General features: G+C 41.7%; 1 protein-coding gene across 1 annotated transcript in view; it reads right to left on the minus strand.

Moving 5' to 3' along the window:
- Nucleotides 1-12,683: 12,683 nt before the first annotated feature.
- The window catches only part of LOC131424429 (NHS-like protein 2), a 66,174-nt gene continuing 53,132 nt past the window's right edge, over nucleotides 12,684-25,725 (minus strand). The window contains exon 2 of the mRNA XM_058581562.1: nucleotides 12,684-16,929. Coding sequence (XP_058437545.1) covers nucleotides 16,907-16,929 — 23 coding nt within the window. The 3' untranslated portion in view covers nucleotides 12,684-16,906. The remainder of the gene's footprint in view (nucleotides 16,930-25,725) is intronic.

Raw genomic sequence — 25,725 nt, forward strand, 5'->3', positions numbered from 1 at the left:
CAAAGAATCTCATAGCAATATGATTTTTCAAAGTAGCACACTACACCCTTAAAATTATGCACATTTCTCTGAGGTAGGGTTAGAGGTGAGATGGAATATATCAGGATTAAAATGTTGATGCTCTTGATTTTTTTTCCTGCAGTGCACAGAAATTTGGGGAACTCAAGAAGCCAAGTTGGTTGGCATAAAACATAAACAAGAAGAAAAGCAGTGGCTAATGCTCACAGAAGTGAGGACTGACTCGGGCTCATTGCTACAGAGAGGAAATTCTTGTGGGCGCCCTCCATCCCACAGGGTTTTAAAGTGAAATGCTGAGGTCCCTTTCAGAAGGACAACTATTTGGGAGATCCAACGGATGCTGTGCAGTGTCTGTAATTCACACCTCCTATGAAGGAGAATCAAGTCACTCTGTCTAGGTTCCAACAATAAGACAGCAAGAGGAGGCAGATTCTTGCTCTGGACCTCAGAGGCACAGCCCCTTTTGAGGTCCTCCTGGGAGATGCTGTGGTGTCCCCTGGGCATGCCAACAGAAGGACAGCTGCATCCCCAGGTCTCTGAGATGCCAGTCTTCAACTCTGTCAGCCTCGCTCACTATCCAGCCCCAGGACCAACCCCAACTGCCCAGCGGAGCACACTGTTCTGCAACAGTGAACCCCAACAAAAGAACTAGAGACTGGGAAACTGCTTTGTCAAAGCACATATTTTAGCTCATGAGAGAAGGAATCTTATTAAATGGGGGTTGTAGTTTGTTTGAAAGGCGCTAACATGTCTGTCCATCAGAAAATCATGAAAATGACTTTGAATGACATGTTTTTTCTACTGAGTAATTTCTGAGATAAAGGAATCCAGCTCCAACAACAAAACTGTCTCAGGACTAAATCTCAGCACCAACAAGCCAAACACAAAACCTGTAATTCATACATGAAACAGAATTTTAACAGTTGGCCTTTAAAAAATATAAAGCTCATTTTCAAGTTCCATATGTATGAGTCAACTTAAATTGATAAAAAAAAAAAGAGTTTAAAACTTTATACAGGTTTCAATGCAGTACAAATCCAACAATCCCTGCTTTCTCTGTAAGACGGGCATTATTATACTGTGGTAGGTCTGTAGCACAAAATCATTTCTTGGGCCTTTTAAGCTTGATAATTTTTATTACCCATACTAGAAACTTTATTTCTACTTTGTCCAATTAACTTCCCATAAGAAAAAGAGGATTTTTTTCCATAGGATTTAAAGAGCAGGCAGGGTTTATAGGCCAAGGTGTAACAGAAATGGTGGGCAAGATGGTTAGAAGGTGAGCTGGGACCCCTGGGAGTGCATGACATCAGGGAAGAATGCAGGGCACAGGAGAGAGCCTGCTTGAGCTGGCAGGAAATACATCACTGTGGTTGCTCAGAGTTCAGGAATCAGCCTGCTGAAGTCCTGCTTCTGCCACTGGCCCTGTGACCATGACCCAACTGCTTAACCTCCTTTTCCTCTGTAAATTGAGGATATCCATGCCACCTCTCTCAGACCACTGTTATGAAGACTAAGTGAGATAATGGATATAATACACTTAGCTCTGCACCTGGCATGCCCCCAACGCTCCACGGAGACTGCCATCACTGTACTGCCACGTTGCAGTATTCCTCCACCCACCCAGAAATGTGCCTGTCAGGGGTGAGATACGCTCAGCTGCAGGATGCCTCTGGGAGCCCCTGGTGCTCCACCATGCTTTATAAAGAAGCTGGGCTTTCCTCCCCAGATCACCTCCACCTGCTTCCCCTTGGACAAGAGCCAGATTAGCTGTCCAAGACTCAAGAAGAAAGGAAAGCTAGTCTGTAAGCTGTGTGTCAGGCACTCAGATACTAGAAACAGAGACACACGCAAAACATGAACAGCCAGGACAGCCCTCTCACAGAGGTGATCGCAAAACTCTCAGCTGGGTTCTTCTGTGTCCCCGGCATCCTGTCTCCATAGTTCCAGCCAAAGACAGCTGACTCTTCCTGTCTCTGGGAGCCTGAGATAACTGGCTCAGTTGCCAGAGCCAAGGGTGAGACAGGTAGTCTCCGAAAAGAAAATAAAGACTGCTAACCGAAAATGCAGAGAAAGTCACAAATAGGCTAGAAAGTCACAAATAGCAAATAAGGATCCAAGGAACATATGACTAGATCCATGCCCTAAGGAAGAAGCACGGTAATTATTGGCATTATGTTCCCATTTGTTTAATTACATGTTAGAACTATTTTGGCTACAAGTGGCACACACACAAAAAAAATGGCTCAAGTAGCAAGATAATTTTTTATGTAACCTCAAGATTTTGGGTAAGATTGTACCAGGAAGTAAATCATGGCTGGTCTAAAATTGCTTTCTTTGGCTTGCTACATGATTCTCAGTCACCCTTGGGGTAAAAATGGCCATGCGACCATGCAATAAGATAAAAGAGCAAGTCCACTGAGAGGCCTTTGCTTTCTGCTAAACTAGAACTGCTTCTCCTTAGAGCTGTGGCAGCCATGTTGTGACCAGGAGGTAACAAACAACGGCAAAGAAGGTCAAATAATCTGAACCTTGATGACAGTGCTGAGAAGTTGAGCCAAGAAAAACAAGGGAAAGAACTCCCTCATTAAGCCACTTGAGTTAATTTTTTGTTTCCTACAGCTAAAAGCAATCCCAACTGATAAAGCAGATGGAGGACCAACTGGCAGACCAGACAGGGGACCCAGTTTCTTTTCATCTTCCCATTCCGGGCATGTTGTTCCTATCATAAGGTGGTGGCCACTGCTGTGCCACTATGAGGAAGACAAAAAGGAAGCACCCTCCAACCTATATTTTCTTAAGAGGGACTCCTTAGAAGCTCCTCTGCAGGTGTCTTGCCATAGTTTGTGGCTCAGAGCGGCATTACATGCTTATTCCTGAATTCAAGTGGCAAAGAAAATGGAATTTCCATGATTTACCCTTGAACTGGGGTCACTTTTCTGAAGACGAAAAGAGGAGGGGGAACCTAGTTTGGTGCCAAATGTCACCTAAATGTCATGTATTAAAAGCTTGGTCCCCAGAGTGACTCTATTGGACGATGGTTGAATCTTCAGGGAGTGGGGCTTAGTGGGAGATCCTCAAGTCACTGGGGCTACGCTCTGAGACTGTGGGACCCCTCACTCTTCCTCTTTGTTTCCTGGCCAAAAGGTGAGCATATCTGCTCTGCCCCACGCTCCATGCCCCTGCTGCCTGGCATCGCTAGCAGAGGCCTGGAAGTGATGGGACCACCTGATCGTGGACTGGAACCTCTACAGCTGTGAGACAAAATCCACCTTACTTTTATAAGTTAGTTGTCAAGTATTTTGTTGTAGTGACAAAAGCTGACTAACACAGAGAGGCTTGTGTGCTACCAAGAAAAGGACTCGGAGGATGGACACCTGGAAGGAAACCAACTAAGTCAACAAAAAATAGCAACAGAATTCTAACAGCATCATCATCTATTCAGAGCTCACTCGAGGAGGGCCCCAGGGGTGACACCACGACTCAGTGTACTGCGGTTATTTTAGTGTGATAAAGAGTGATGTTGTATTTCTCACTATTTCAAATTAAAATCATTATGAATACACACATACTAAAAACAGCCCCAAAACATGCTATATAATACAAATATAGAGAAGAGCTTAACATTAAAAACTGCCTAAAAGCACAGAAAGAAATGTCAAATAAAATAATATATTGAGCCAGGCATGGTAGTGCAAGCCTGTGATCACAGGAATTCAGGAGGCTAAGGAAGGAGGATAGTGAATTCAAAGCCAGCCTCAGCAACTTAGCAAGGCCCTAAAGCAATTCAGTGAGACCCTATCTTTAACAAAAATACAAAAAGGGCTGGGGATGTGGCTCAGTGGTTAAGCATCCCTGGGTTCAATCCCAAGTACAAAAAAAAAAAAAAAGTATATTGAAACTGTCATATACTGCTGCTAGAAGAGTACATTAGTACACCCACTTTAGAGGGCAGTTTGGGAGTATCTATTAAAATTCTAGCTGGGCACAATGATACATTCTTGTAATTCCAGCAGCTCAAAAGGATGAAATAGGGGGATGGCAAGTTCAAGGCCAGCCTCAGCAACTTATTGAGGCCCTAAGCATGCAACTTAATGAGACCCTGTTTCAAAATAAAAACCAAAAAGAGCTAGGGATATAGCTCAGTGATAAAATGCCCTGGGTTAAATCCCCAGCACCCCTCACCCCCCAAAAAAGTAAATGTGTGTACCTAATGCCTAAAATATTTTACTTCTTAGTATCTAGCCTGGAGAAAGACAAATATAAGAACGGCATAATTATAATAACAAAAAACAAAGCCTAAAACAAAAGCATTGGTAACAACCTAAATGCCCAACAATAGGGGAAGGACTAAACCTATGTATATACATGATACAATATAGAATACTATGCAGCAAACAAAAAGAGTAAGTATAAATGTACTGATATATAATGATCTTCGAGATACGCTGTTCTGTAAAAAGCACAAAGTTGCATACTGAACAGCATAACACTATATACAGTATCAAGGATAATTTTCATAGGTAAATAGAAATTCATAGAAAAAAATCAGAAAAGATATATGACAGTAAAAATATTAGCTACCTTTGAGGAGGAGACTATGCAGGGAGTAGGCTGATCAAGGAGAGTTTGGGAGGGTGGGATAGTATGTGTTAAAAATTGAACCCAAAGTTTGGAGCAGGCCAAGCACATACTCTACCACTGAGCCACATCCCCAGTTAAGAATTAAGCTATTTGAATGTTTTCTGCGTGAAGGTTTCTATTTACAAACCTATGGATGCACATAGGTATCTAATCTTTTAATGACAATCCTCTTTCAACAATTATCCCTTTAAACCAGTCTAACACAGTAGTATTTGCTTTTACTTGTGAACTTTGAAACTATAAAAAAGATGGTTTGAGAAGTTTAAATAGTCTAAATAAATTAAATGTAGATTTCTAAAAAAAAAAACTAGCATGGCTTGCTGAGACACTGCATTTACAAGTCACTTGACAGAGAAAGAGAGTCCCCTTTTCACAGGAGAGGCCAGAGGTGCCACTTTCTGTCCTCACAGGACCCCAGGCACGTAGGCCTTCGTCATGAGCTGGCCTTAGCCACCTGCACTGGTTCTACACTGAGGGCCTCTGAAGTCAGACACAGACTCTCAGCACATCCTGAGGTGCCACCGGCCCCCTTCTTAACGGGAGTCTGCTGCTTCTGGAAGGGAAGTGAGACTACAGCCAACAGGAGTGGCTGGCTGGTCCTGGGCTCCTCACCACAGGGGCTCACAGACAGGTGCCCGGTAAGGCCTGTCGCGAAGGCCAAGCGCGTGTTAAGTAGCTGTTCCCACACTGAGAAAGCGCCAGGTTTCTGGTGGGGGAGGAGTTTCAGATGATGCCACCTGGCCTCCTGCCCTTCCCCACGGCCAGCAGCCCTGACTGCTGAGCACCGTGATGAGCACGTCACTCCCCTGACTGCCACAGCGGATGGGAAACACCGCGCCTGGGTCCAAGAGCGGAGCCAAGTTCTCTCCTGCTGACAAATTCGGACAAAGGCCCTTTTCCACCTCATCAGCACTCAGATGGGAATGGAATGCCAATAAAACCAGGGGAGTGCGTAGGCCCAGATGTGAGGAGCAGAGGGGAAAGGGCAGCCAGGGGAGAGCAGGACACTGACAGACCCCCAAAGGCATGTCACCCCGCCTGTTGGACAGCCGAGCAGTCCTGCAGCCTGGCTTCAAGGCTGGCGGGGCCAACAGGCTGCTGCTGCCCCCAGGTGCTCCCCAAGCACCCTGGCAGGGAGGGGAGAGCAGGTGAGCAGGGGGAGAAGGATACAGACTGTGTCAGCGTAGGTCCAAATCTACTCGGGGAAGACCTGGAAATGAAGGCTGCTTCTTCCTCTAGGAATCGGTCCCCACCAAGGCTGCTTGTTCTCTGCTTCCTAATCAGGATCCCAAAGCCTTCTTCCTCCAAGGTCCCTATGTCTGCGGACGAGCCCCATTCAAGGACAATTTCTACAGAAATAATATTGAGTGCAGTGGCAGGCACTGCTGGTTTGCCCATCCAATATCCCTTTCCTAATTCTTCCTACCAATAACAACCCTGATATTTTGGAGGGCCGTAATATACCCGTTTTAAAAACTGCATTTAATTTCACCTCTAATAAGTCATGGCATCTAATTTTAGGCAACAGGATTCCATTGGAAGTGGATGAATGGGGCTTTGGAGAAAAGCTGGTGCTCTCTGACCTTTCTCTTCTTCCTGCCTTGAACCTAAGAATGATGCTGGAGATGAGGCAGCCACCTTGTGTCTGTGAGGTGGCAAAGACACCCAAAGGAGAGAAGAGTGTAAATACCAGAGTCTGCTGATGGCCTCTGAAACTACCCACCAGCCCTGAGCTGCCTACTCTGAACTTTCCATTGTGTGAAAAAAATAAATGGCTGCATGTGTTAATCACTGGTGCTTGGGATCTGTTTATTGCTTGTAGCTGAATAATAACTAAATCAACAAGTGCTTAGTATGTGACAGGCATTATTCTAAGTAAGTTACCCTCTGAATCCTCTCAATAACTCTACCAGGTAGCTATGACTCATGTCTTCATTTCCAATTGAGGTAACAGACACAGCAAATTTAAAATATTATACCCTAGATCATAAAGCCAGCAAATGGTTGAAGCTGGGATTTGTGGCTAGACTTCAGTGCTCTGGGAAAGTGAGAAATCCCAGCCCTCCTCAGGCTTCAGCATGAAACCTTAAGCCCTCAGCTGCAGGGCTGGGCTAGATCCCCACCATCCATTCAAGATTTTTTGTTGTTGTTTTTTTCTCCCCCAAGTCAAGAGAACCTGACAATCTACTCTCTCCAGAGAGCAGCCTGACAAAAATTTTATACTTGCATAATCCAAGGCCCTCTTGTCATGTTTAAAATGTTGCTTTTCAGCACCTTCTTATTAGTGTGTGTGTGTGTGTGTGTGTGTGTGTGTGTGTAAGAGAGAGAGAGAGAGAGAGAGAGCAGTGGTGCTGGGCATTGAATCCAAAGGTACTTTGCTACTGAGGTACATCCTCAGCCTTTTCATTTGTTATTTCGAGATTGGAGTCTTGCCAAATTGCTAAATCTGTCTTGGGATCCTCCTACCTCCAGAGTCACTGGGATTACAGGTGTGTGCCAACTGCAGCCAGCAATGTAACTATTTTTCTTGATTAAAATGACAATTGCTATTCATAAGTACACTCCCAATCTTCTTTAGCTGCAAAAAGTCTTCATACTATATACAAACAAAGATGGACAATTTAAGAAACCATTCTCTGACATGGAAATCATCAGGTAAACAAACTAATCAGGTTTTTAAGAATAAGAAGAGGAGGAAGGTGCAAATGTGATGCCCAAGTTCACACCTACCTAGGACTCCTGGTCCCAGCTCCACTGACTAGAAGGAGGCTTCACAATATCTGCTCTAAAAATCCAAGTCCCAGAAGTAACACACTTAAAGTCTACTTTTTTAAAACAGAGCCAAAAATAAATGGTATCCCTTTATAAGTGTTGTTTCTGAAACAGGAGCTGAAGAGACCACGCAGGCCACATACATAGGAGCACAACTATAATAATATGGTCATAAAATTGCAAGCTAAAAAATGGCAAGCATGGCTTCCCAAATATTAGATATCGATCTGTAACATGGTATTTCTTGGACACCAAAACACTAGCCAATGAACCACAGTTGAATCAAGAAAAATTCTCATTCTGCTAAGTAGCAAAAATCATAGCAGGGACGGTACAGTCTAGTTTGTGATACTAGAAATTCCCTAGTGGGAGAGACTGGGGGAATAGAGGGGTCAGGGAGTGGGGGAGGGAGGGGAGAAAGCTGCTGGGTGCACTTTCCCACCCTCAGTACATTGTTCGGCAAGGGCAGGCACTCCTGCTGGTCTGGATAAACCAGACCTTAAGTCCACTGAACAACCCCTGAATCCAAGGGGAGAGGCCCCCAAACAAGTCTTGCTAGATCTTTGGAATTTTTGAAACCAGCCTATGTCCCCCACCCTCCTCCCACCAGACCATTAGCAAACCCTCTAGGAAAACAGTCTAATCAGCTAGAACCAGGTCAAAGAAACAATGGGCTGGCCCCTGTGCTGAGCAGCCGGGGGCAGAGGTTAATCTGCCAGTGGTCCATGAAGCCACTGGCTGAAAGGCAGAGCTCCTTCACAGGCTCCAGGTGCTGTCCTCCTAGGTGCTGGAGTGACAGGGAGAACACAGGGCAGCCATCTCCTGGGGAAGATAAACCACCTTACAAAAAGCAATAGCAAACCACGCCAGGCTGTAATTAAATGGAAAAGTGGGTAGGGCAAGTCAAGATCCTCAGCGAAGGGGGACAGAAGGACCTGCAGGCTGGTGTAGAAGAGTGGCCCCATGGCCGTGGCCAGGCCAATGTGCCATGGGGAATACAGGCCACTCAGAGAGGGAAAGGGATCCTTCCTGCAGCAGGAAGGCGCATGGGTATGTGAGGTCCTGAGGCTCTTGTTTGCCACAAGAGGAACCATAACATAAATTCCCTAACACCCTATAGAAACCTGTTTCGCCTCCCATACTCTCCTCCCTTCCAAGACATATTCATTCACTCACCCATCTGTTACCTCTTCCATCCTCCCTCCCACCAGTGTTTGTTTATAGAGCAAACACTGTGCTCTAAAACAGGACTCCTCCATGTGGGGAGGAGCTGGGAGAGGAAGGCAAGTTTACGAAACAGTTATGAACAACCCACACCAAAGACGACTCCAGGCAGGTCTGCCTACGCTTGACAGCTTCTGAGCGACTGCACATTCTACCTTTACCTTTCTCCTGGAGGACAGCGAGTGACGCGGGGAGGGGTGTGGCCCTGGCCATCAGCTCCACACCATCCCAACTGACTTGTGCACAGCGGGGTGTGAACTACCAAGTGATGGTGCCCCACTCTCATGACTGTCACACGCTATACAAGTTTTGACTCTGACTACCAGCATTTAATGTCTAAGGAAACATTGTGCCCATTCTAGGGTTTGACTAAGATGGTTGGAGATACACAGAGGCATCAAAGGGAAATGAAGCTGGGCGAGATGGCACACGCCCCTAGTCCCAGCTACTTGGGAGGCTGCTATGGGAGGATCACTTGAGCCCAAGAATTTGGAACCAGCCTGGGCAGCACAGTGAGCCCTACCTCTTAAAGAGAGAGAGAGAGAGAGAGAAAATTCATTAATTAGGACCATTTTGATATTCTTATAAGGATATTATTTATGCAGTACTATTTAATGAGCATTAAATTATAGAAACATAATGGCGGTTTCTTGCTCCAGGGGAAAACTCTGCAGACATTCCTGGATGCTAGAGGAAGGGCACCTGACAGATCATTCCTTCCTGATCAGAGCTGTACATCAGCCACCCAAGGAGATCTGCGAAGAGCTACATGCCAGGCCCCGGGACCTGGGGATTCTGACTCAAGAGATGCAAGAGTGAAGCTCCCACAAGCAGATTTGGAAAAAGCTCCTCCTACTGGTTCTGGCACAGTTCAAACCTGGTTAAAAACCACAGTCTTGTATGACGTCAAACACTGAGGGTAATCTGTGGGCCACTCACCAGAGTCGGGTATAGGTCCTGTCCAATTCAGAAGACGAGGCCCTTTTCACATAACAAGAACACCAAGCAGGGAGCAAAGGGTGAACTGAAATATCATTTTCTGACTAGCTGTTTAAATCACTCTTCTGCTTGATATGACCAGAGAGATCTGGGCTACCTAAGCAACAAATCAGGTTTTCTTTTTGTTTTTTTAAATAATACATTTCTCTATAATATTCAGAAGAGGAAAGCAAATGGAAAATAAAGAAATGCCCTAATGGTAGGAAAGAATTTTTTTACTTTTACCGACAGAGAAATTTATGCCCCTCTAAAATATTTTTTACTAGTATGGTACAGTTATAACTTTTTGCATAAAGTTTTTTTGTTTGTTTTGAGAAAGGAGCTCATTGGCCTCCAACTCCTGACTTATGTGGTCTTCCTGCCTCAGTTTCCCAAGTAGCAGGGGCAACAGCTATGCACCACCATGCCTGGCTCTAAAACAGGTCCATATAAAGAAAAGATGACCTGCAGTAAGGAGGTCCCACTTCAAATCATATACATCCAAACCAAACAGGAGGCCTGACACCCGGCACAAAGTTGAGCAATAAATGTTTGCCAAATCTAATGGTTGACATTAAAATATATATGCAAATCATGGCCAGAGAAGATGTCCGTGCATCATGATCCTCTCATCCCTGAGTCAATCTGCCTCAGCCCCATGTCACTGTACTTGCCACAGGACTCCTACAACTTCCTCTGCACTGTCCAACTTTTATGAAGGTGAGAGAGAGGAGGACAAAGGTTATTGAAAATAACAAAATGAAAAAATTTCTACCAACTAGTCCACCAAAATTTCCCCAAGACCAATGCCTATTTTTAAATGCAGCATATAACACTTTATGTGATTATTAAAAGCCAGTTAAGCTGGTACGGTAGTGACACACCTGTAAACCCAGCAGTGCAGGAAGCTGAGGTAGGAGGATTCCCAAGTTCAAGAGACCCTGTTTCAAAATTAAAAATAAGGGGCTGGGGATGTGGCTCAAGCGGTAGCGCGCTCGCCCGGCATGCGTGCGGCCCGGGTTCGATCCTCAGCACCACATACAAACAAAGATGTTGTGTCCGCCGAGAACTAAAAAATAAATATTAAAAAAAAATTCTCTCCCTCTCTCTCTCTCCCTCTCCCTCTCCCTCCCTCCCTCCCTCTCTCACTCTATCTTTAAAAAAAAAAAAAAATTAAAAATAAAAAGGGATGGAGAAGTACCTCTGGATTTACTGCTCAATAACCCACCCTATATACACACACATACACAAAAGCCAGTTATTTGAGAAGAGTAAGGAGCAATGACTGAATTTCACAAAGGAATTCCATTACTATAAGGGTGGAATATGACTAATATTCCACTCTACTTCACTTGAAAAGAGGTTAAAATGATGGTTGTTACTACAAATGTTAAGAATTAAACAATTTTACTACAAATGTTAGTAGTAAAAATGGAAATACAAGTATCTGCTTTCAGTGCTATTCTAAAAGAATATGACAAGTGTCTAACATCAGAACAAATATACTTTCAATTCTGCAGGAAAAGGATTCTAGAATTTATTTATATATAATATTCCTTATTGTTCCAGCAAAAGTCCCAGCAACACACAACAGAGTTCACCAGAGTCACGTCACCAGGTGGGAAACAGCAACAAAGCCCTGAAATTGAAGGAGGAGGATCTCCCAAGAACCTCCCCTCCACCATTTTTTTTTAAAGACACCTGGAGAAGACTGAATTTTAAATAAAAAGACTGCTATGAAAGCTTAATTATATCACAAATGGTAGGTATTCAACTCAAATACTGTATAGGAGAGTTCAAAGCTGCCTATTTAATAAGTGCATTTCACCATCTTCCAATTTAGTTACAAAAGTTTAACTTCATCATCCCAGAAAGGCAAGAAAAATGCAAAAGCTGAAAGGATCATGGGAAATAACACATCTCAAATGTAAAAGAAAATGTACACAGAATTTGCTAAAGTATCATTTGATCTTCAAAACCCCAACTGATAACTTTACCCCACCACCACCCAAAAAAATGCATGTACACTAAAAGTAAGGGAATAGACCCAAATATACCCATCTGTGCAAAAACCCAGAATAAAGAAAAAGTATCATTGTCCCTGTCGTAGCAAGGCCACACTTCAGAGCCAGCCCTAGCAAGCAGCTACCCTAACTCTGGATCCCTCTACAACTAGGCATGGGACTCAGGAAAATGTGTCCAGCCTCTGAGCGCCTCAGCTTCTTTCTATGGGAAGTGAGAGTCATGCCACCTAACCTGCAGGAATCTTGTGAGGATTAAATGAGACAAGGCACATAAAAGTGATTCCTTGGTACATAGTGAGTACTCAAAAAACACTATCTATTATGGAATCAAGGAACTTCAAAGTGTTTTAAAGTGAACTTATTTAAATGTTTCATTTAAGAACAAACAAGTAAATACACACACACACACACACACACACACACATATATATATAAATGAAAAGCTACAGCAATGTCAACGGGTGTGACTAAAGTGATTTTGCAAGTAAGAGAACTGAAACCAGAATTTAGGGTTTCAAAATGTTCTGTGAGAATTTGACAGCTCAAACAGACAATGAAATCAGCCTTGAATAACCTAATTGCCACATAGGGACAAAAGAGTAAGATAGGGAGCACATTTAACTTTCAATGCTAATCAAATCATTTACAAAAATCAATTTGCTCATGTACTAAGTCAAATATTAGCCAATGTGTAGTTATTATTACAAAATTGGAGGGAAAAAGAAAAAAAGAATAATGAACCAATCCTCTTGATAAAAGAATTTAGAAAAGGAACAAAGTAACAAACTAAAGTAAAATTAGCAAAAGTAAACTCAATAAAGAAACAAACATGGTAGAGAAAGAAAATGCAAAAAAAAATTGATAAATGTAGATAATTCTAACACTAATAATTGACAACATAGTTAATGGATTTTTTAACTAAAGAGAATGGAAGAAATAATAAAATTAGAAAAAGAAAAGAAATGAAACTAAAATTAAAGATAAGTAAGTGAAGACTAGATTAATAAATTTGATAAATAGAAATTTATATTAAAAATGGAATTTCAAAATGTCCATTCCCCAAGAAAGATTTGAATGGAAAAAATTTCAAGTGGAAAAATCTTAAGTGTTTTAAAATAACAAATCATCTATATATGACCCCACAGCATGATTTTCTTTGTCTTTTTCTTTTTTCTTTTGAAAAGGGGGCTCACCCTATGCCCAGGCAGGCCTCAAACTCACCCCAAAGGATTCTCCCTCACTGCATCTTCCCAAAAGGTGCACAGCACCATCCCCTATACACAGTACATATTTGACAATTTTAATTTCATACACTCATCTCTAGTATTATACCAGTATATTCATGTGTGTGTGTGTGTGTGTGTGTGTGTGTGTGTGGTGCTGGGGATTGAACTCAGGGTCTCGTGCATGCGAGCCTACCAGTATACTTTTTAGTCACACCCAGTAATAAATATAATTCATAAAATGTGCTCCCTCTGTAATAAACAACCACAAAATACAGATAAAACTGAAATGCTTATTTAAGAGAATATTTTGTTTTGATCCTAATACTGCAAGGGAAAAGTATATAATATTCACTTGTAAATATAGAGTTAGAAATGGAATGGGGCTTTCACAAAAGGAAAACCCCATGAATCTGTCACAAACCAAGGATTCCTTCTGGAACTCCAGGAAAAAAAAGGACTTGCTTTTTTAAACTGGTGCATTATAATTATACACAATAGTGGGATTTGTTGTTACACTCTGCTAAATCCAATAGAAGAATATAATTCAGTCAGTTTAGCTCGCCTGTACCTCCCCAAGGTGAACTGCCTTTTCCATAATTCCAAGGAAACCAGTAAAACTTCCCAGTCAGTTTAACCAACTTAAGTTGACAAACGTCTATTGAACACTCCCTGTAATTATCAGACTCTGAGTTTGGTACATCAGCTATCAGAGATCACAGAGATCATCTCTGCTCCCCAGAGACTCACGTTCTAGCGTGGGAGACACAGCCACACCATGAGCATTCCTTTGGGTGGGTGTCCAGGACAGGGAGCTGGTCAAGGGGAGACAGAGTGGGCTGCGCTTGAGCAAAGTCTAAAGGAAGAAAAAGAAAGAGAAAAAGAGAGATGGGGAAAGGGATAGCATTTGCGCAGTGTGGGGTCCAGCCACAGCCAGGTGGGCTCAGGGATGCCACTGAGGATTTACAGTAGGTGTATAATCTGGATTGATAAAACAACACCCCATTTGCTAGATGAATCTGAGAGCACAGAGGAGAATACAGGCAAAAGGCCAGGTGGAGAGGGCAAGGTGCTCAGAGGGCCTTGGAGGCAGCAGACAGGTACTCAAGGAGATGCAGAGACAACAGCGAGGGTTGGACCCTGTAGCGCAAAAGAGCAGCCGGGAGCTTTATTCTTCTATAGCATCTGCCTAGTTTTTGGTTTTTGCTTATTGAACTGACAAAAATTGTACATATTTATAGTGTGCAATATGAAGTTCTGATATACATACGCCTTATGGGATGACAAAAATCAAGCTAATTTCCATACCCATTACTTTAGCCCACGGCCAGCACAGGCTTCATAAATGAAGGTTCAGCTACATGAGAAATCTGAGGGGAGTTTTGAATTAAAGAGACAGGCTCTAATTACCTTTAAACCAGCTCCAGGACGGCTTCTCCTAGCTCCAGCCTCCAGCTACCTATTAGAGTAGCGACAAGCCCTCAGACCTGAGAAGGGTGGGGGAAAGCTCTGGACATAAGGATATGTCTGAGCGCCTCTCACCCAGCCAGGGAGGTAACTCAAATCACATGCGAGGAGGCCTCCCACACATTACTTTCTATGGTTTGTTGTTTTGTGTATTTGGTGGTGAGAGCATTTAAAATCTACTATTAGTAATTTTCAAGTACATAATACATTGTTATTAGCTAAATTCACCCTTACGCTGGATTTCCTAAACTTTTTCCTCTTGTCTACATGAAATTTTGTATCCTTTGACCAGCATCTCCCAGGCACCTTCCTGCTATTTGTTTTTTAATAGTTTAAAAGCCAAACTCATTCTCCTGATTAGAAGATTATCAAAGACACGCAATCTTTAGTTATTGCTGGTTGGGTACATACGAGAAGGTGTGGGAGATAGAAAGGGGCGGGGGAGTCTGAGGGCATCTCCAACTTCATTATGCACAGAATTATCTGGAGAACTTGTTCAAAGGCAGATTCTAAGTCAGTAGTTTTGGGTCCACTTGAGCCTCTGCATTTCTGACAAGCACAGGTGACAGTGATATCTCATGGACCTCACTTTGAGAAGTGAGGGCCCCAAACAGCTGGAAATCAAGGAAGAGAAAACAGGAGGAGGCACAAGTGTAAGAGGACATTGTGTGACTCTGGTCACTTAAAGTTGGATGTGAGTCTGTGCTCTGTGCTCTGCTTGGAGTGACAAAGTTGAGAGTAAGCAGCCTCTGCCTGCTAGGAATAGCCTCTTCCTCCCATTTCTCCCACCTGGACTAGATAAAATCAAACCCTAACATTTCCTCCTTGTATTAATAAACTGATGAAGTCATATATTTGGGGGTTTGAAATTGCAGAAGATGGGGAGTCTGCAAAAACTTTGGCAGGTCCTTGGAAGAACTCTTCATCTGAACCAATTTTCTGAACTAGCTGTACCTGTCTCTACTGTTTTGATTACAGGTTTCCCCAGGGTTGTGTCAGGAGAACATGGAAAAAAATAGCCTGAAGAGTGAACTGTTAATTTTCTCTGTATCTTGATAATGGCTGGGCAGTTCTTTCCCAGAGGTCTGGTCTTCACACCTTTAACCCAGAACTTATCCACTCCTTATGATGTAACTGCTCTGTCACCCTTTAGACAGTAAACTCTCTGAGAGTTTCTTTCTCTACATATTCTTGGAGAATAGGAAACTCTATGAATACAGTGTAAGCTCAATGGTATCTGTTGAATGAACATTGTATCTCAGTGGGAAAGCACTGTTTATGAAGGCTTCTGCCTTCAGTGTTAGTCCTACTTCTCGTCCTGCACTGCAACATCAGTGGCTGCATCAAGAATAGACAGAAGGCTGTCCTCTCTGATTCTGATTGATCAAGCAATCCTCTGGCACTGAGGAGTTCAAATTATCCCACCTGACTTCTTAGGCTACAAGTCAGTGCTGATCGGGGAAATAAACAACTAGAACTAACCATCCAGTCCTGCTTGATCAATCTGTTTTATGTAATTCCAAATTTTTTACTCAATTTTTAGAATTGCACTCTCTTAAGGAGAATGTCAATGCAAGAATCTCTTCCCTCTTAAGACAAAGGTCTTAAAAGGACAACTGTCATTTTTTCATAGTTGACATTGGTAGGTTTATTAAGTAGTCTATAAATTTTGCTAGGTTGCCAGACATACCTGACTTTTTTCTGTGAAGGTAGGGCTTTTAATAAATGTTAAAAATAACATGGAAGATGAGTGGATAAACAAAATGTGGTATACACAATGGAATATTATTCAGCATTAAAAGAGAATAAAATCATGGCACTTGCAAGTAAATGGATAGAGTTGGAGAAGATAATGCTAAGTGAACTTAGCCAATCCCAAAAAAACAAATGCCAAATGTTTCTCTGATTTAAGGAGGCTGATTGGGATTGTAGGGGAGGGAGGGCACGTGGGAGGATTAGATGAACACTAGATAGGGCAAAGGATAGGAGGGGAAGAGGGGTCATGGGGGTAGGAAAGACAGTGGAATGAGATGGACATCAATATGTGCATGAAGACATGAATGGTGTGACTCTACTTTGTGTACAACCAGAAATATGAAAACCTGTGCTCTATATGTGTAGTATGAATTGTAATACATTCTGCTACCATATATAACATATTAGAATGAATTTTTTAAAATGTTAAAAAAATAACATAGAGTGAGTGGCTCAGTGGAAAAGCATTTGCCTACCATGTGCAAAGCCCTGGGTTTAATCCCCAGCATTGAAAAATAAAAACAAATTAAAAACATTTTCCCAAATTCTTTGAGATGAAAGGCTCAACTTCATCTGTAAAAGACACCATGTTTACAAAATTTTCAGCATTAGTGAATAATCAAAGTAACAGTTTTTTCTTTATGTTTATTACTAGTAATAATCCATGAAAAACCATTATTGGCCAGGTATGGTGGCATATGCCCGTAATCCAAGCTTCTCAGGAGACTGAGGTAAGAAGATTGCAAGTTCAAGTCCAGCCTAGGCAATTTAGCACTGTTTAGGGGTGTTTGGCTTCTGCCTTCAGTGTCGGTCCCACTTCTTGTCTGTATCAAAATGAAAATATAAAAAGAGTTGAGGATGTAGCTCAGAATAGAATGCCCCTGGGTTTAATCCCTAGTGGAAAAAAAATATTGTATATTATAGGCATTCTTACTGAAAGTCCAAAATTCTGCTGCATGAAAACCTAAAGCAATGTGGGTTTCCTTTCTCTTTCCCCCAAAGAGAAATTGTGAGCACTTACTACTTCTTTCCACTCTAAGGGCAATATTAAGATGCATGAGATGTTGATGAGAACTTCTCTGCGTGACATTGTTCAGTGCAAAATTAATCAAACCTTCCCAAGAGGACTAGGATTAAAATTTTACACCTAGAAAATTCAGTTCTCAAACTACCCCCATGAAATATGCTGATTTCTGTAGTTTAGATAATCAAGAAAACTATCTTTCTTCTGGCCTATATTTTAGGGATGAATACTTAATATTCATCAGGTTTTTTGATGCATTCCAATGATATTAAAAAACAGAATTGTTCCTCCTTTGTAAACGAAGACTGATCTACATTAGCAATTCACTACCACCACCACCACAACCACCACACTACCATTTGCCTCCTACACAAAAAATAATACTGATAATAACAGTAAGTTATGTCAACACAGCCTACTGTAGAACATCTTAGATTCTAGATGTGTGCTAGATTTAAGAAATTTAGGCTGGTGATATAATTCAGTGGTAAAGCATTTGCCTAGCACGTACATATCTATGGTCAATCCTCAACCTTGCAAACAAAACAAAAACCAAAAAGAAATTAATTTATATGAGTTCTGTAAAACACTTTTGTCAACATATTTTATCTGTAAAAGCTCAAAGTTGCATTAAGTTTTCAATCACTTACACATGTATAACACACATAGCTACAAGTCACTCATCATGCTCCCTATTAATTTCCTACACTCCATCCTTAATAAGTTTATCTTGCAGAGCAATTTGATGTCCGGCATTAAAGGGAAACTCTGAGGTGATGTGGAGCTGGGGACTGACAGTCTAACATGTATACTTTGTATCACATCCCACCTCAGTGAAACAAATGCCTGCTTCAATATTTTAATTTATCCTGAGTAACTCTGAAAAGAATTATTCAATTAGGTAACAAGCAATACTAATTTTGAACTATTTATTTGTTTGTTTAATGAATGCCCCTCCATTCTTTCTCCACAGTAGCCACTGTCCAAAACTAGAAGCCATTTGAACCCACACTGGTGAGCAGAAACTTTTGTCTCTAGCACCTAATTGGGCACTCAATAAATATTTATAGAGTGAATCAATGGTGACTAAACCCAACACTTGTATCAAAACACTGATGAGAGTAAGAAGAAAACATTAGACATATCTTTATGGAGCCCAAGTACTTTCAATTAGTCCACGTCAGCTTCTGAAACTCAAGGGTAGAATCCCAAAGCTAAAGCACAGTTGTGCTCCATGGCAGCAACTTTATAACAAAGTGTTCAAACTCAAGTAGGACGACCTCCACTGCCTGTACATATAGAATATGAATAGAATCAGTCTTCCTGGGGCAGACAGCAAGACCCACCATCAGCCCTACCCAGAAGCCACCACAGTGTTGAACAACTGTGCATAAAGGGAAGTAACAAGGAATCTTCCTCCCTAATTGTTAAAGTGCATTTCAAATCCCTGAAAGTACCAAATGTACTTGTTGCCCCCGACTTTTTACATCAATATTACTTAAAGAGAAGCAACTGCCAGATGTTTCTTTTTTTTTATGCACAGATTTAGTGGTGGTGGCAATTGTTAAAATATCATTCACAATAACAGGATTTCTTTCTAACCATCCATGGAGCCTTCATAAGCAGACAGTAAAGAGAAACTGATTTCTTTAAAACCACGCTTCATAAAGTAGTACAGAAAAGAGAAATAACAAATACACTGTTTAATCATGTATTTTTAAGATTTTCTTTGGCAGAACACAGTAACTTTCTCCCAAAATAAGCAAAACAATGTTTCCCCCATATTAAGATTCTATACCACATACAATGATTACTCTTTCCAGAGCCATCTTTGAAAGAAAGCTCTGCTAAAGGAGAGAGCCTCTTCCTCTCTCCTCTATCTTCAACCTCTATAAAGATTTCAATGTTTCTTCCACATAAAGTTTTTAAAATGGAGTAACTGGTAAATTTCTTAATTAACTATGGTAGCTGTCCCTGTCCCCCACCAATCCCTTGTCCCCAGAGGGGAATCCTATCCTCGGATGACAATCTACATATGCTTTTTTGATACAATAAAAGGAAAAGCACTTATTCTGAAGTTATAAGTTTCCATTTTTGTAATCCATTTCCCTGCAGCCACAGTGCTGACAGCAATTCTTAAAGCAATTTAATATTTGTCAATCTGTATAAATATGCTCCAGCTAAGAAATGTACAATGCTTATCTTAACTTGATTAATCATTTTATACTCAATAAGAAAAGCATACTTACTGACAAAGAGGCAGAAAAGTTAAGCCCTAACTGAACCTACATCAAAAGAAAAAAAGAGAAAAAAAATAAAAACTCTATTTAAGTCAGTTGAAAGCCTTAAGAATTCAACTGATTGGAGAAAATGAAACTTGGTGACACCATTCTTGGGGTCATTTGCATCTTTCCTGAGAAGACTCGGGGACTCTTTCACTGTACCAACTTCCACCCCTTTGCTGCCTTCTCAGCCACTCTGGATCAGCCTGAATATTAATGAGTCAAAGCAGCCAGAATATAAGGAACTCAGCCAAGACTACGGACAGACAAGAAAAGAACTCACTATTTTCAAGAAAACATCTTTTAAAAGTTCTGGGCTCCCAGAAGTCAGGCCAAAACAGAGAGAAACTGCCTTGGATGAGGATAAATAAGTTTGAGCTTTGCCCACAGAGATGGGAAAAGACTTTTTTTCTTCTTTTGTACCATCTGTTTTCAAAAAGTTAAATCTGGGTTACAGCACAGTGGTACTTACATCTGAATTACTTGATTTGTCTGGAGATACAACAAAATTCATAGTTAGTAATCGAGAACTTGAAGGAAATTTATTGATGGTTTTTTTCAGTGGCCATCTGGAAACTGTCAAATGACTTCTTTTCTCCACCTACTCCTGGGAGCAATTATGGATCTTCCCTGAAAGATCTTAAAGATAACAGGCTTTATCTCAAAACTTGAGAATTTAGCATAAAGTATATTTCATTCACCACAAAGTAAAAAATTCCCATATAACTTGTTTTACTCATTCACTGATTAAAACATTGATGTAGATGTTATATACAAATTTACAGTTTTATAAACAAACTTACATACATGGGGGGAGGGGTGTGTACTAGAGATTGAACTCGGGGATGCTTAACCACTCAGCCACATCCCTAACTTTTTTATATTTTATTTAGAGACAGGGTCTTGCTAAGTTGCTTAGGGCCTCACTTAGTTGCTAAAGCTGATTTTGAGTTCATGATACTCCTGCCTCAGCCTACAGAGCCACTGGGATTACAGGCATATGCCGACACACCCAGTTTACATACAATTTTTTACAACTTTATATACAAAATAATATATTTTTTACCTACTTTCTTGAAGACACTCAGTTATTGTCTGGAATGCTATATTTTGTCATAAATACCTGATAGACCTCTATCAGCATTTCAAAATTCTCATCAGTGAGACTCAAGATGCTGCACAGACCGTAATCTCCTGGAGAACTGCCAACAACCCTATCTTTGAACTTATTGTGCCACATTTTTGTAACATCTCCCCCTTCAGAATGACCTACAGGTCTTATCATCTATTCCCAAGATCTGTTGGTTTTCCACTATCTCATACACAGCTCCTTGGTTCTCAACCTGTCTGCACCCTACATTGTGGTTATAGAAATCCTGATGCCAAAAGTTCTTTTACTGGATGGAATGGTTCATGTATGAAAGGAAACTCGCATTTTCACTTTTAGACTAGGGGGACTAATTCTTCTATAAGGTCTTAGTATTTTCATCACTCGTGTGAACATGCCTTCTGTGAGTTCATGGAGAGCCCAGGAAACTGAGCAACATCCAATCTCATAGGGAAAAAAAAAGCCACAGAACTGCTGGCTTTGTTGACATCAACAGACAATGTTTTTCCAACAGGTAAATCATGTTTCCAAAATATTGTCATGAGTAGAATTTAAAAGCTAAGGGAAAATAAAACAGTTTTTCCACCCCAAAGCCAATCTCAGCTGATGACCATTCTTACCCTTTCTACTTAAAACAAAATAATAACCATCAGAGGGACCTTCCAGCAATATGAAAACCATTCGTCAGTGCCTGTTCACAAACACTGGGCCCATCCTTTTCTCTACTCTTAAGGATAATTTGCCCTTTATTTGTTGCTATATTCCTCTGCATTGTGAAGATAGGAAACTCTTTCTTACTACCCAAAAAGAGACTCCCTCACTCTATCCCAGCCTCTCCCTCTCTCCTGTATCTTCAACTTCTGTGAAGATTAAAAAGATTTCAGTGCTTCCTCCACATAAGTTTTTCCAAATGGAGTAAAAAATAAATTTCTTAATCAAGAATAGTAGCTGCCCCAGCTTCCCACCAATCCAGAGGGGAAACACTGCAAGACACCCAACAGACACCTGAAACCATGGATATTATCAGACCCGACATACACTATGGTTTGCCCATACACACACAGTAAGTCTAATTTATAGGTTAGACAGTAAGAAACTGATAACAACTAATAATGAACTAGAACACTATAACATTATAATAAAAATTAAATGAATGTGTGTGTGCTTTTTTTTTTTTAATGAAATGGGGTTGTACTATGTAACCCTGGCTGGTCCCAAGCTCCCCAGTTAGCTTCGGGACACAGCATCTGGCATTCAAAACATCCTATTGTACTCTACTCACCCTTCTTCTTGATATGAAATGATATAAGGCCTACAAGATAAAATAAACTGAGATTAATAATAAAAGCATTGTGACATGGTTAGGCTACTACCTAAGGGATATCTAAAAATAAGAACTCTGATGACAACAGTCGATCTAACGACCCAGACATCTACTAAGTGAGTGACTAATAGGTTGGTAGCATATACTGCAATAGATACACTGGTCAAAGGAATGACTCACATCTGTGGGGTGGCATGCAATTTCACCACTCAGAACAGTTTGCGATTTAAAACTTAGGAATTATATACTTCTAATATTTTCCACTAGTATTTTCAGACCATGATTGACTGTTAGTAATTAAAATCACAGAAAGCAAAATCATGAGTAAGGAGGAACTATCGTATTTTGAGCCTATATTTCCCCTCAGTTGACAACAATTTGGCTTAAACTCCTTCCACTCCAAATAACTGCTTCTGGAAATACCTATATCTGTCCAACTGCCTAATCCAAATGTCTATCTATAACACCTTAGCAATGGCTTCCCGGGACTCGACTCAAATGTTCACATTCTCCTTCCTGAAACTCCTTCCATAGCTACCTAAACACTATTTCTGCTCTTTGGTGGTTGTAAGTTCTCTATTTTGAGGATTAATTTCCTCTGCATATTTCTGAAAGTAAGTTCCCCCAGAGCCCAAATTCTGCCTTCTTCTCATATAAAAATCTTACTGAGCATTCTCAGCATTATTGAAAATAGTCTCTAGTACTATCTGTTCACTAAGTGCTTCCAAATCAAGCTTCTAGCTCAGACATTCTAGCAATAAATTCAGTGTTTGAGGAGAAAAAAAAAATCAGTTTGATGAGTATTTGATGAGTACGTTCAGAGAGTTGCAAAGGTCCTTCCAGCAATAAATTCATTTTTCCTCTCAAAAAGGCACAAGTTTCCTGGGTAGGCTATGCTCATACACCTAAGAGTTTAGCATATTTCTTTTTCTCAGACAATGTGCCCTTGTAGTCATGGGTCAGCTGCACACAGTCTTAACTCCATCATCACTCATCCACCTACAACCACAGAGAGTTTTTTTTTTTAAAAAAGAATAGAAATAATTTTTCAGCCTCCCTTGAAGCTAGGAATTATCAGGCAACCCAGAGCTTGCTGATAAGACAACAGAGGGAGATGTCTTGGGGTAGAGGATGGGGAGATGGAGACGCAAGAGTGTTCTGGAAAAGAGAAAAATATATTTCTTAGGAGCTAAAAGAAGAGAACAAATGACATGCATTCTTACTCCCTAGCTTCAACTTCTCACCAATTTCCTGCCTTTACACAGCACTCTAAAGATGCATCTGAAATAGCAACTCTGGCTCTTTCAGTTTTTAATTTATACTTCAGTAAACGTAATTTTTAAAATCAAAACACAAAACAAGGTGCTTCCGGATCCGGGGGCTTAAACATGGACATGCACCTGAGGAACTTCCGGATGCTCTGCCCTAAACATGGACGCCTGAGGCACTTCCGGATCTGAGGGCCGAAAGATGGTCATGTACCTGAGGAACTTCCGAATCCTAGAGTCTCAACATGGACATGCACCAAAGGAACTTCCGGATCCTAGAGCCTAAACATGGACGTGCACCTGAGGATCTTCTGGATGCTATGGCCTAAACTTGGAGGACTGAGGAACTTCCAGATCCGAGAGCCCAAAGATGGATGCGCACTTGAGGAACTTCTGGATCTGGGGGCCTAAAAATGGACGTGCAAGTGAGAAACTTCCGGATCCTGGGGCGTAAACATGGACGCCTGAGGCACTTCTGGATCCCAGAGCCTAAACATGGATGCCTGAGGAACTTCCTGAGCTGGGGACCTGCACCCAAAGAACTTCCAGATCCGGGGGCTTAAACATGGAAATGCACCTGAGGAACCTCCAGGATCGGTGGGTCTAAATATGACATGCACCCGAGGAACTTCCGGATTCTGGGGCCCGAACATGGACGTGCACCTGAGGAACCTCCGGATCCGTGGGCCTAAATATGGACATCTGAGGAACTTCCAGATCCTAGAGCCTAAACGTGGACGTGCACCTGAGGCACTTCCAGATGCTAAGGCCTAAACATGGGCGAGCGCCCAAGGAACTTCCGGATCCTGGGGCCTAAACATGGACATGCACCTGAGAAACTTCCAGACCCAGGGGCTTAAACATGGAAATGCACCTGAGGAACCTCCAGATCGGTGGGTCTAAATATGACATGCACCTGAGGAACTTCCGGATCTGAGGGCCTAAACATGAACATGTACCTGAGGAACTTCTGGGTCCTTGTGCCTATAGAGGGCAGGGCGTGACTCTCAGAAGGGACGTGGCCCATGAAGGGGAGCCGAGTATGGGGCCTGTTGGGGGGCAGACTGAGCTGTCGCACCCTGAACTTGATGACGGTGGCCTCACTTCCCAGCCTTTCCCTGGGTGTCATATCCTCCCCTTCCCGGCAGTGCCGGGGAGGAAGTGAGACCAGGCGCAGGGGCCAGGCCCTGAGGAGGGACATCGCCTTTATCCTCACTTAGCCAGGCGCCCAGCCTGGCTGGGGACGGGGAAGTCTTGTGACACTGGCTGCCTCCTGTATCCCTGCCCCAGGACCTCAGGGACCACAGGCGGGGACAGTTGTTGATTTTCTCCTGGTCTCTGACTCTCAGCCCCGGGGTCTGCCCAGGGAGATCTCTGTCTCCCAGAGGGTCTGGGGGCCCCTGTGACCTGCTGCTCCTTACCCACCGTTATTCTGGGCGAGCATAGGTCAGGACACCAGACACTACTGAGAGTGACATCTCCTAGATGGGCAGCTGGGGACTTTGCCTCTGTCCCCAGGCCTCGGACACCGGATGATCCTCCCAGAGACAGAAAATAACCCCACACTGCCCAAGACTTATTTTTAAGCTTTGGATTCTGAAATTTTCCTGCTCCCACCTTCTTTGTGAAGCCAGTTTTTCAACAGAGACAATATTCCAGGGGAAAAACAAAACAAAACATGGAGTCAGTCAAACCAAGCTGACACATCTGGTCCTCCAAGAGAAATCTGGATTGGAGGGAGAACAGCCATTCTCAAGTGACAAAATAATGAAGTTCCCTTGTCCTTATTTTGTGTAAGCAAAATAAATAATCTAATGTTAACTCATCAAATTATTTTTGATGAGTGCTTGGCTCATAGGAAAACTGATTCTGTTTTATGGAATGAAGTGTTTCCTGATTTTAAAATTAAAAATGAAGCCAATTAGGATTGTTAAATTACACTGTTATAATTCTGTTCTTTGATAGCTGAAATAAATAAACCTTTAAAAAAAACACACACAAAACACAAAACAAGATACACTGGGCAAATAGAAAGCACCAGGTGCCAAGCAGTAACAATAGAGTCCTGAACATCAATGTAAAGAAATCATACCAGCTGAGTTAGGCTATATGTTTCCATTTTATACCTGCCTTTTTCATTTTTGTATCAGAGAAATCTAAATTATTTGCAAAATATTTGATAAATACCCCTTTTTCCCCTATCAACTTCCAAAACCCAAAGTAGTATAAATTCTATGTCCTCTAACAGTGATCAATTTTAAAGGGTAGGACTTCAGAGAATCACCTGGCTAGACTCTTACAGAATAACTTACTCTACAAGAATTTGTATTTCTTTCAAGAATTTATATATATAGTTCCCCTCAAATGTGAGACAAAGAGAGCACTTAGTACTTTATAAATACATTCTCTAATTTAACTTACTATTTTATACATGGAAAACATAAAAACACTGACAGATGAGTGAGTCGGGAGAAGACTTGGAAGAGAATGTAGAACTTAGATACACCCGTACAAAATGGAACTGACAGAGAAGACGAGGTACAGCAATCTAAGTGGAAAGAACAGCTCACACAAGTGAGAAACACACGTGAAATGTACAGGGTCAGTGGTAGTC

The sequence above is a fragment of the Marmota monax genome, unplaced genomic scaffold (genome assembly GCF_021218885.2).
Source record: "Marmota monax isolate L192 unplaced genomic scaffold, Marmota_monax_Labrador192_F-V1.1 WCK01_AAM20220418_F8-fsc00030, whole genome shotgun sequence".
Classification (NCBI taxonomy): Eukaryota; Metazoa; Chordata; class Mammalia; order Rodentia; family Sciuridae; genus Marmota; species Marmota monax.